The 12,629-nt window shown below is 39.8% G+C and overlaps 1 protein-coding gene across 27 annotated transcripts in view; it reads right to left on the bottom strand.

Moving 5' to 3' along the window:
- Dnah7b (dynein, axonemal, heavy chain 7B) overlaps positions 1-12,629 on the bottom strand; it is a 307,481-nt gene that overhangs the window by 187,964 nt on the left and 106,888 nt on the right. For 26 of the 27 annotated variants that reach the window (XR_003954985.1, XR_003954980.1, XR_373250.4 and 23 more), the window contains 3 exons: positions 10,108-10,301; positions 8,160-8,358; positions 3,107-3,247 (listed from right to left, as the gene is read on the bottom strand). Coding sequence is in view for 24 of the 27 variants with exons in the window: in XM_011238490.3 (XP_011236792.1) it covers positions 3,107-3,247; positions 8,160-8,358; positions 10,108-10,301 (534 nt within the window). In the remaining 3 variants the exon portion in view is untranslated. The remainder of the gene's footprint in view (positions 1-3,106; positions 3,248-8,159; positions 8,359-10,107; positions 10,302-12,629) is intronic. The other variant, XM_006495914.4, reaches the window with a different exon arrangement.

Genomic DNA, 12,629 nt, shown 5'->3' with positions numbered 1-12,629 from the left:
ACAATCAATGAAAAGTATTGTGTTTAAGACTGGTGGCCAGTTTCTCCACACCCATACATTTTAATAAGTCCTTTATGCCAAGGAGTTTATTTCAGTCCTGCTGTTAAGAAGCAGCAATAAAACCAAGATAAATAAATGAGTAAAGACATAACAGCTTCCAAGGATGTGAAGTTTAGAGAACCAAGCTGGGACAAGACATTTCTTCCTTGAAGATTTTATCTCCTTAATTTTTACTTTTTCGAAAGTTCTTTATTTAGGCCCCTAGATGCTTAAACATCATTTCATTGCTATTATTTACTTGAATGATTTTCTACTAATTTCCTTCTTAAGTAATGAAAAATTAACTTCTGTTCCATCCATGTTTAGCCCCATAAGTGTTTAAATCCTTGCAGCAATCAGTGAACTTCAGTGTATTTAGAAGCCACCCTAGTAAAGACAGCTTGGGATCCTAGAGTCACATAAGGTCCATCCTTGTCCTCTCGCCAGGACAGTCCAGCACCTTCCGGGATCCCCACCGGTCTTCACATTCTATCATGACACAAATAAAAAAATAACATTTGGACATATTGGGTGCACATACTAACTACATGCCCTTAGACGTTTATCTGCACTAGAATACTGCATTTTCCTGTGATAGAACAATAATGTTAGAACTGAAATTTGGCTCCAAAATATCAAAAACTAAGCTCTTCTGGAATGATCTCATATGAATCAGTGAGAATTTAATTAACTAGATTTGAGAAAGATATGATAATGTTTTCATCTCATTTTATACCTTGTCAACATTCTTATTGTGAGCCAGTGAAGCTAAAGGTAGCTACCACAGTGTGTTACCTGGAATTAATTATTCTTGTCATGCCTAGACCCTCCTACCTTCCTGCCCCAATAAACTAACTCAAAATCACATTCATACTTTCAATATTCTGACATTTCTTCCATTTATTTTATAGACCCTGTGATGTCTCCCACAGTCTCATTTCACAACCAGCACTTATAGAATAAGGAAATGAAAACACGGATTCTGAGGTGAGCATGCTCTCTGAGTGCTTTAGTGTAGTAAACAGTCATGGTTTTAAGCTTGAGGAAACTCTAGGTGCTTGCAGAGTCTTCAGTCACTCAACCAAATCATCAGTTTTCCAATGTAAACCACTCATTTGTTAGAAGAGAATAATCAGCACAGAGAATATTAAATGCGTGGGGTAGAGACATCCAGGGACCACACATGCTTACCGCTGTCATGGGAACTCTATGCCCTGATATTCTGCTACCTGAAAATTCTTGACCTATTACCACTTTCTCCCTCCTGCAGAAAATTAAGTGACATATTGATGAGGTGGAGTGACTTACACATGTGCAACTCAGTCCTTCCCCACTGGAATCTGCTTGCCTAAGAGAACAAGAAGCCCTCTCAAACTCCAACACTTAGTTTTCAGCAGCACATTAAAGTCATGTCAAATTCCTCATCAGAAATATATTTAAAACTCACTTTAAACTAAGGATCAGTAACTACTAGGTTCCAGTTGATTCACTGGTCAATTACAAGTTGACTCACTTGAACTCCTTCAAGTATAAAAAGAGTGTCTTATTGATTAAGGCCTGTCCTTATACTGTTAATGAAGCCATGGCTTGTGGCTAGGGAGATCACAGGCCCTTTACAAAAAACCTACTACTATTATTCTGCTAAATGGACAGAGAATTAAAATGATTTCTAATGACTTATAGCTATACCCATAGATCAGTGCATTTCTCAGCCTACATCAGTGTAGCTTCTTCTTGTGGTAGTCAGCAGTTGACACAGAGCCCACAACTGCTCACCATGCACAGAATAAGAGACTACAGAGTGTTCAACCTTAAATGGGAGGGCTAGATCGCAAGAACACACACACACACACACACACACACACACACACACACACACACACACACGTATAGCTCAAGGATCTATATGGATGAGGGGGCACACAAAATCCCTGCATGGATAAAGGGAAGTGGCCACAGAGTCGTCCCCTAGCTGGGAAGGTATTGCCATTTGTCTAGTGCTTGCAGAGGGAGAGTCACCTTCCTCAATACACTGGTATGCCGACCACACTCCAGGACAAGCCTCAATCCCAGAAGTAGTCAGGTGATATGAACTGGACTTGGTAGGTTAAAAAAAAAATGTCTGACCACTTAACTTACAAGAATCAGAAGGAGCTCTAATACATATATTACTATACTATTGGTAGGGGAAAAATAAATGATAACATGGCTCTTTAAATTAAAGGTTCTAACAAAAGATGTGAATTCTCACTTGCAGCATGTGTCAAATTCTCAAGTAGTGTCTACAGACTAAAACATGCCACAGTGTCTTTCTTTAGGTTTCTCTGACAGTTCCCAAGGCTCAAAGACAAATGAAAGCTCAGAAAGAGAATTTTCGGGGGAACTGAAAATGTTGCATTCCACCTCTCCCCTAGTTGAGTCAGTGTCCAACACAAAGTCTTGGATGATGTGGACACTCAGAGCATCTGTGATGAATGAAGAAATGCTAAATATCCCTTCACTCAAAAACGGAGCGTCACTCAGAAGGTGTAATTAAGTACTATTTTGATTTTTTTTAATTAATAGCAGCCATCCAAATAATATTGTTAAACCCATATACTCAAAAACGTTTGAATATTTGATATTAAGCAGAACTCAAAGTGTTCATTTATTCAAAATCAGTACATTAAAAAATAAAAATAGTCAAAATAAGTGAATGGATGCTTTTTCTGCACAGGGTAGTTTTACTCAGGGCACAGAAAGGGGTTCCATTATCCCATATCCTCCTGGTGTTTCTGAACATCATAACTTTCTTGGTTTTATTTGTAAAGGATAACAGTGTGCAAACAACAAGACCGAGAAGCAGGCACCCTTGGTTCTGACATGATGTGAATTAAGAAATCGTTCGGATGGAAATCTTGAATAATAATGTAGCTTTTTCTCTGCATTTTACTTTTAAAACCTATAACTTGGCCTGTAGCAAAAGGTATATTTTTGATGGACAATCTTCATTTAATATGTTAGGGCATGTGTGTTCTTGATATAACTATTTTCTAAGTTCTGAAAAACATAAGTAATAAAAGCTTACCCTATGCCCCTTAGGTATAGCAGTTTGGACTTCTACTGTCCAAAAGGTTTGAGATACACAGAGAACAGTCTGTCCAGGCCAATCTCTTACCCAACTAATTCGTGAATTTTTGGTATAGGCAGCAATTGCATCTCCAATCACCTAATTTTAAAAAAAAATGGTAAAAATGAACATTCTAGAACAAGAAAACCATTGGAGAGCTAAACTATTAAACTAAATCAACTCATACCACTTAACTTTTAAAACATGCTTATCCAGCTGATAGATTCACATAAAGAATATAATTAAAATCCTTACATACAAGTTAATTCATATGATCACACATATTACATATATTATGACAAGCATTATCAATTTGTATAAACTTCACTTATCAAATTATTATATGACCAGTTTTAGCCAAAGATAACATAGACACATTTGTGTTAGATAAGTCTGTACACAATTTTAGTGCAAAGTATAAATTCAAGTAATTTCAAAATGACAGCTATCAAATTTGTAGCATATGATTTTTGTTTGGTTAAATCAGCTCTCCACACAATCTCATGTACACACAGACAGAACACACAGTTCTCTAACTGCTACCCATGTTACCGAACTTCTCAACCTGTGTTACTCCCTTTTCTGGACATAGATCCAATGCACAAGACAGTAATGATGGTCATATGGGACAGATGGACAGACCTCTCATGGTAAAGTGAAGGCTACAAATCCACAAGTCTAACTTATGTTCTTTGTTACAAATTTTCAGTGGGCTGATATATCTACTTTTTCTACAAGATATCAATGGGAAACACTCTAGTCTGTCTTATATACCAATTAAAAATAGTAACATCCTCTGAGAAGTGATGTTGATTTCAGAGTTTAAATTTCAGAAGGGGCTGTCAAAATTAGAGTTTTCAGAGAAATAGATAAGAACAGTTAAAACTTTCTAGACTTCTGGTTTAGCCAGAGTCTCATAGGACAAAGACAATGCCAAGAGGTAACTGCCAATGGTAACATTTTAAACAAACCATAAAAAGCACAGGCAGGACAGACTAGAAAAGAAAGCAAATGGCTAAAGAGTGGAAGAAACAATGAGGACATCAGGCGCTTCAGACTCGGAGCCCAGAGGACCCAAGCCGAATCGAACCTGAAAGCCTCCTCCCCCAAGGACCAGAAATTGCCATGCAAGCTTCCAAAGGAGGGAAGCAACCAGCAGCCCTACCCAGCATTAGGCCAATAAATCACAATGACCAGCATGGCTGTTATTCGACGCGTTCTCACGACCGGCCAGGAAGAACACAACACCCAGAATCTTCTACGGCAAAGCTTTATTGCTTACATCTTATGGGGCCAGAGTGTAAGAAGCAAGAGAGAGCGAAAAGCAAGAGAGAGAGAAAAACGAAACCCCTTTCCTCTTTAAAGAGAACAACAATTGCCTCGGACGCATCACTCCCTGATTGGCTGCAGCCCATGGCCGAGCTGACGTTCACGGGAAAAACAGAGTACAAGTAGTCGTAAATACCCTTGGCTCATGCGCAGATTATTTGTTTACCAACTTAGAACACAGGATGTCAGCGCCATCTTGTGACGGCGAATGTGGGGGCGGCTTCCCACACATGGCAATATCCCTAAGGGTGCAGTAGTGGCGTATACACATTGGCAGTAACCAACAGCTCTCTAATTTGACATAAGACCCTCTCAACATGAAAGAAACCATCCCTGGTACTGTAAACCTAATCACAGAGGAGGTGAATCTAAAACTACCACTTTATTAAACCAGCATAATCCACAACTACACTCTCAATGTTTATCCTTGTACTTATGGATAAGTATAAAGTGTAGTTCTTACCCCTCAATAAATGGGGGCAGAGAACCACCAATGACCAAAATTCAGAGATGTGGAGCCCAGTCCCAGCTAATGCATCTGTAGCCCAACGTCTGCACTTAAAGCTCAGAGATTACTGTGGAAGCGGTGGCAGAATGAATGAATGTAAGGCCGGGAGAACAGGAAGTTTGCTGTGAGGCTGTTTCCCAAACGTGAAGTCTACCTGTACAGCTACCTAAATAGAACCCGAACAAGAATGAAGCCAACAGAGATGCTAATGTGTAAGGGAGAAAAGCCTCAACACTATACAAAGGACTACAGGCAGCAAAGAACAATTGAGAGCAGGACCCGCAGTCTTCCTGAGGAAAGTGCACATTAATTGGCTATCCAATGCCAAATGAATGAGAAACATCACACAGACTGAGTAGACTTTATTCATGTATTTAGGCATGTGTGCACACACCCACCACAGCAATTAAGAAAAATTAAAGAGTTGAAAAAAAATTTTAAGCATATTAGGTTTGGAAGAGAACAAGGTATATAAGGGGGTAAATGAGAGACCCTGGAGGAAAAAGGGGGGGAAGGAAAATTATAACTTCAAAATTAAAAAAAAATTTTTAAAATAATGAAAGAAACAAAGCTAGAAAAGCACAGTAGAGGTAGTTAGGTTGTGTTCTAGAGGACACTGTGGGGACCGAAAGAATAAAACAAAAATTTAAGTTATACAGATGCTGCACAGTTTGGTGAAGAGAAACACAGTTATATATATTTTCTACAGTACTCAAGCTCTACTATGCTTATTTAAGTCGTGTGTGTGTGTGTGTGTGTGTGTGTGTGTGTGTGTGTGTGTGTGTGTGTGTAAAATCAATACTTCCCAAGTAAAACTCATACTCTCTGGCCTGGTGGTCACACGTAGTGTTGACACGTCTATCCTTCTTAGAAGAGAGAACAAAACTCCCATGGAAAGAGTTACAGAGACAAAGTTCAGAGCAGAGACTGAACAACCATCCAGAGACTGCCCCACTTGGGGATCCATCCCATAAACAACCACCCAAACCAGACACTATTGTGGATGCCAACAAGAAGAACTTGCTGACAGGAGCCTGCGATAGCTGTCCCCTGAGAGGCTCTGCCAGTGCCTGACAAATACAGAAGTAGATGCTCACAGCCATCCATCGGACAAAGCACAGGGACCCAATGAAGTACCCAAGGAGCTGAAGGGGTGTGCAGCCCCATAGGAGGAACAGCAATATGAACTAAGCAGTACACCCAGAGCTCCCTAGGACTAAACCACCAGTCAAAGAAAACACATGGTGGGACTCATGGCTCTAGCTGCATATGTAGATGAGTATGGCCTAATCTATCATCAATGGGAGGAGAGGCCCTTGGTCCTGTAAAGTTTCTATGCCCCAGTATAAGAAAATGCCAGCTCCACAAAATGGGAGTGAGTGGGTTGGTGAACAGGGAGAGGAGGGAGGGAATAGGGGACTTTTGGAGGTGAAACTAGAAAAGGGGATAACATTTGAAATGTAAATAAAGAAAATGTCTAATAAAAAAAAACTTATCAGAAAAAAATAAATGACTCAATCAGTGAAGCCAGTCATACCCAAAGGGACATTCACTGAATTTTAACTCAGAAAAAAGGATGAAGGGGGACTGGCCCAAGTCTAAATGATTTCTTTGTTCTTTTTAAACAAAATATCAATTGTTGGTTTAACCAATGAAGACTCAGGATTCAGATGCTGAGGTGAAAGTCTGTTAGCTTAGAGAGGCAGAGAAAGCACCCAGCTGACCTTTCTCCTCAACAGTGCTCCTGAGTCACAGCACAAATGCTCCTCTCCAAAACCATCTCGAAAACAAAACAACCCTTCAAATTGAATGTCCTTCTCTTCTACTTGCTGTGCGCATCTCTCTATTATTCTCCGGCTCTCTCTTACTCTGTTTTTTTTTTCTTAATAATTTATGTTTAATTCCAGTCAACTGGTTGCTTGCTCTGCCTCTTGACCTATGGTTGACTTTACTTAAGCCTATTTACAATATTCAAGCAGAAAGCTCTTGGATTAAATGTGTGTGCTAAGGCTGAGCTACAACACAACTAAAATCAGCTTTTTCCAGTAAATAACACAATCTCAGGGTTCACAGTGTGACCCTATATCCTGCAACAAACTTGCATACATTTACTAAAAGATTTTTTTAGGATTATAACATTATACCACATAGTGACATGAAACAGCTGGGTTTGAGTTAACTTCCCCAACAGTGTATAGGAGGAAATGAAAAGTTAATGCTGACATTAGCTAGTTATATTCCCTGCATGTTCTCTGATAATTAATAGTTTTCATTGTTATACTAAAATACTTGATTACTAAGCCCATACAATAGTAAAATGAATTTAAGTACTCATTTTCTACTTATTGGCATAACACAAAAAATAATTATCAATGATTGTGATAACAGTGCTTTGTGAGGTGTGGAAAAAGTGAGGTTGTTATAGACTGGAGAAAGTATGTGTGATTTTCTGGTGTCCTGGTGGGAACTGCATATACACACACAGCATTAAGATTTACATGTACCAAGTATGTGAACTACACAAAGATGCTTCCAAGGTGGGACTAAAATTACATGAGCAACAGCTTGTCTCATCACAATGAAAGCATCCGCGTGCAGCTGCACACAATCAGACACATGCTGCTACAGCCTGAGTGCCACTGGGAGAGATGCCATTTTGTTCCACCTTAAATGAGTCATTGCAAAATATCAATTTCAGATTAAACCACTCATTTCCTCTAAGTTATCTGCAATGGTTGTTTCTAATAACTAAATGAATTTGATTCAATTTAGAATCCTCTCTGCTCATGTCTGTCAGTATTTCCAGACAAGTCTAACTGAGGAGGGAAGACCCACCCTGAATGTGGGCAGCACTGTCCCACAAAATTGTAATCATAAGTAAATTATAAATAAAAATGAGAAAGTAAGGTGAGTACCAGCACTCACCTCTTTGTCTCCCATGTTTTGACAGACTGTGTCCCTTTCAACTGCAAGCCCAAAACAAAGCCTTTAAACTGCCTTTGTCAAACATTTTGTCACAGCAAGAAGGAACTAATACATCAATTACCAATTAGACTTTGAATAGTAATTTATGTCTTATAAATCACTACCTAATTATTAGTCTACTTATCAATATTTGGAGCAACATTAATAATGCATTATTTTTTCCTAAAAATAATAAATATAACCAATTACCTTGTGAATGGACTTAATCATAGTCCTCTCTAACTCAACCAACCACTTCTCCACCTGGCCCCTGGCTTTGGCTGTTGAAATGGTATCTACAAGCTCCACGACTTCTCCCTCACTACTCTTCATATGTGTAATATCCAAAGTTTCTGTAAATTCGACCTTTGCAATTCCTTCAAAGCATTTCTTGAGGTGAGGCTGCACTCTGTTGGAAAAAAAATTAAACAATCAAAGTTATACAGTTCCTCACATGTCAGGGTTCTTTGTATACTAATCTTCCTTTAACATTTAAATGGGTACAAAGCAGTAGGCATCTTTGTTGTCAATTCAATGAGCTGAGAGATGCTAAATAGGAGCACAAAGAACCAAGCAGTTTTAGGTACAGCACTCTAGCAGGTCTTCCAGCACTGTGAGCCAGTCTTCCAATGCGCATAGCCATTTCAAGTGGGATCTTCAACAGTGTTGAAACTCACAGGCTAGGCTTTAGTATCTAAGTACTTTACAGCTTAGTGAGTCAACAGATCTGGCATACCCTCCATCTTTCTGGCCACTGTAACACAGACTGTGAGTAACACCTCACTTGGGCACATTTTCAGCTTCATCCATCTTTAAATGAGCAAAGAGAAGTAGTGAATAAAACACATGGAAATATGAGCCTGAACTTATCTGTCTGGACTCTGTGACTTTTCCTGTGTGTACAAGATATACAATAAACTAATTTGTTCAATAAAATATTCATTCACTGCCTGTTTTAGGTCAGATCTCTTCCCAAGGATTGAGGAATGTGCAATTTAAAAACAACAACAAAACCTAGTGAAATCCTTTGCACCTGTGGGAGCTTGTTCTACTAAGGAGGAGGAGAAGCAGTCAGCACACGTATTAGAGCCCATGCCTGTGACAGCAAATATGAAGAAGGAAAACAAGACAGAGAAAAGCCTCAGGGAGAAGTGGCCAGAGCAGGCTGGCTGTCGGAAGTATACCATTTTCAGTTGAGTGGATGTGAGTGGTCTCCTGGAGTGGCAGATGTCGGCTCCAGGACCTCCAGGATACAGATGAACAGGTTAGTGGATGCTGAAGGGATGTGCTAAAGCCAGTGGTTCTTAAGCTTCCTAATGCTGCTACCCTTAATACAGTTCCTGGTGCTGTGGTGACTCCAACCATAAAATTATTTCTTTTGTTACTTCATAATTCTTACTTTGCTAACACTATGAATCATAAACTAAATATCTAATTATTTTATTATATTAATATATAATATGTTGCAAAATAATTTCTAAAGTACTTAAGTGATAAAAATATAAAACTTTAAAAATATAAATACCCCAAAAGAGTCCTGACTCACAGGTTGAGAAGCACTGAGCTGAGACCCATGGAACATGAAGGGGAAGGCAGCTCCAGTTACAGACCAGCTGCAAGGAAGCAGGTGGGGCAAAGCAGAGTGAAAAGGCCACTAAAGCCAACCTTCAGGCTCTCCAGCTTTCTCTCAAAAGCTACAACTGTCAGCATGTGCTTGTTATAAAAATAAGAAGTAAACAACACCCACCTAAACAGGCTAGCTGTCAACCTCATTCCTATTTGTGACATATTTGAGAATGGCCCACCACTGAGACCATAGAAGCCATAAAGCACCACAATGCCTGGCTTTTATTGATGTACTTTGAATACGGATGAAAAGATCAATATGGTGAAGAGGAGAGGTGGACCTCAAAATCTTTAAAAAATATGCAGTAAAATAAAAATTCCACTCCAAGGTCCATGCCCTCCCGAAATAATTATTCAGAAACACAATGTATATTTTCAATAACTGATAACCTATAATTGCAAATAATCTTAGAATATTCTTGTTCATATAAATGTAGCTAGCTATCCATTATTACTTATGTTCTATCTTATTCCGAAACATGAAATGTGACCAGATGAGTGCAGCCGAGCATCTGGGTATGGACGCACTCACCGGGTGGGATCCTTGGTCTCAGACAGGATCTCGAGGAGCTCATCGTTGGACAGGAAGAAGAACCTGGGGAAGAAGAGGCGCTTCTTTTCCAAGTACTCATTCAACCCTTTAAGAATGAGCTCCAAGAGTTCGTTGGACTTTTTCAGCCTCTCCAGCATCCGCTCGATAGTCACGACTGCCAGGACTCGCTTATCCTAAAAACAGTAAGCAAACAGCACTTGTCTCAGTTTGATTTCTGTCGCTGGGATAAACACTATGATCAAAAGCAATTCATGGAGGAAAGGGTGTTGTTCATCTAACGTCTCCAGGTCACAGCCCATCACTGAGGAAACCAAGGAAGGAGCCCAAGCTGAAACCTGAACACAGGAACTGAACCTGAGACCACGGAAGAGAGCTATTCCTCAAGGCTTGCAGAGTCTGGATTTTATACAACTCAGGACCAAGTTACTGTGTGTGTGTGTGTGTGTGTGTGTGTGTGTGTGTGTGTGTGTGTGTGTGTGATTGCCCACAGTGGGCTGGACCCTCCCACATCAATCATTACTCAAGAAAATACCCCACAATCATGCACATAGGCCAGTCTGATAAAGGCAATTGCTCAGTGGAGGTTCCCTCTTCCCAGGAGCCTTTAGTTTGTATAAAGTTGAGAAAAAACTACCCAGTTCAGCATGCAGTTCAAAATAGTAGTTATTAATTTTTATTTATATTTTTGAAGGACATTCAATATTTAGAAAGAAACAGGTATTGTGGAGAACAGGTTCATTATATTAGATCTTTATGATTTTATTTGGTTTTGATGGGTTTTTTAGAAAGGGTTTCTCTATGTTGGCCTGGGACTCACTATGTAGACCAAGTTGGTTTCTACCTTAGAAGCAGTCCTCCTCCTTCTTCTTCCCTACTGCTGGGATTATGGGCATGCTTCACTACACAGCAGAAAGCAGGGTTTTTTTTTTCCATTTTTATTAGATATTTTCTTCATTTACATTTCAAATGCTATCCCCAAAGTCCCCTATACACTGAACTCCTGCTCCCCAACCCACCCACTCCCACTTCATGGCCTTGGCATTCCCCTGGACTGGGGCATATGATTTTCCCAAGACCAAGGGCCATTCCTCCCACTGATGGCCAATTAGGCCATCCTCTGCTATATATGCAACTAGAGATATGAGCTCAGGGGGTACTGGTTAGTTCATATTGTTGATATTCCTATAGGGTTGCTGACCTCTTTAACTCCTTGGGTACTTTCTCTAGCTCCTTCTTTAGGGGCCCTGTGTTATATCCAATAGATGACTATGAGCATCCACTTCTGTATTTGCCAGGCACTGGCATAGCCTCACAAGAGATAGCTATATCAGGTCCTGTCAGCAAAATCTTGCTGGCATATGAAATACTGTCTGGGTTTGTTGTTTGTTTATGGGACGGATTCCCAGGTGGAGCAGTCTCTGGATGGTCCTTTCTTCTGTCTCAGCAATAAACTTTGTCTCCATAACTCCTTCCATGTGTATTTTAATCCCCATTCTAGGAAGGAAGTATCCATATTTTGGCCTTCCTTTTTCTTGAGTTTCATGTGTTTTGCAAATTGTATCTTGGGTAGTCTAAGTTTATGGGTTAATATCCACTTATCAGTGAGTGCATATCCTGTGTGTTCTTTTGTGATTGGGTTACCTCACTCAGGAGGAAATCTTCCAGATTCATCCATTTCCCTAAGAATTCTATAAATTCATTGATATTAACTGATGAGTTGTACTCCATTGTGTAAATGTAACACATTATCTGTATCTATTCCTATGTTGGGAGAAATCTGGGTTAGTTCTAGCTTCTGGCAATTATAAATAAGGCTGCTATGAAAATAGTGGAGCATGTGTCCTTATTACAAGTTGGAAAACCTTCTAGGTATATCAAGGAGAGGTATTGCTGGATCTTCCAGTAGTACTATGTCCAATTTTCTGAGGAACCTCTAGACTGATTTCCAGAGTTGTTGTACCAGCTTGCAATCCCACCAACAATGGAGGAGTGTTCCTCTTTCTCCACATCCTCGCCAGCATCTACTGTCACCTGAATTTTTTATCTTAGCCATTCTGACTGGTATGAGTTGGAATCTCAGGGTTGTTTTGATTTGCATTTCCTTGATGATTATGGATGTTGAACATTTTTTAGGTGCTCCTAACCATTTGGTATTCCTCAGTTGAGAATTCTTTCTTTAGCTCTGTACCCCATTTTTTATATATTTTTATTAGGTATTTTCCTCATTTACATTTCCAATGCTATCCTAAAAGTCCCCCATACCCTTCCCCCCACTCCCCTACGCACGCACTCCCCCTTTTTGGCCCTGGCGTTCCCCTGTACTGGGGCATATAAAGTTTGCAGTCGAATGGGCTTCTCTTTCCATTGATGGCCTACTAGGCAATCTTTTGATACATACGCAGCTAGAGTCAAGAGCTCTGGGGTACTGGTTAGTTCATATTGTTGTTCCACCTATAGGGTTGCAGATCCCTTTAGCTCATTGGGTACTTTCTCTAGCTCCT

This window comes from Mus musculus, chromosome 1 (assembly GCF_000001635.26).
Source record: "Mus musculus strain C57BL/6J chromosome 1, GRCm38.p6 C57BL/6J".
NCBI classification, from domain to species: Eukaryota; Metazoa; Chordata; class Mammalia; order Rodentia; family Muridae; genus Mus; species Mus musculus.
This window is presented reverse-complemented; position numbering and strand designations above follow the sequence as displayed.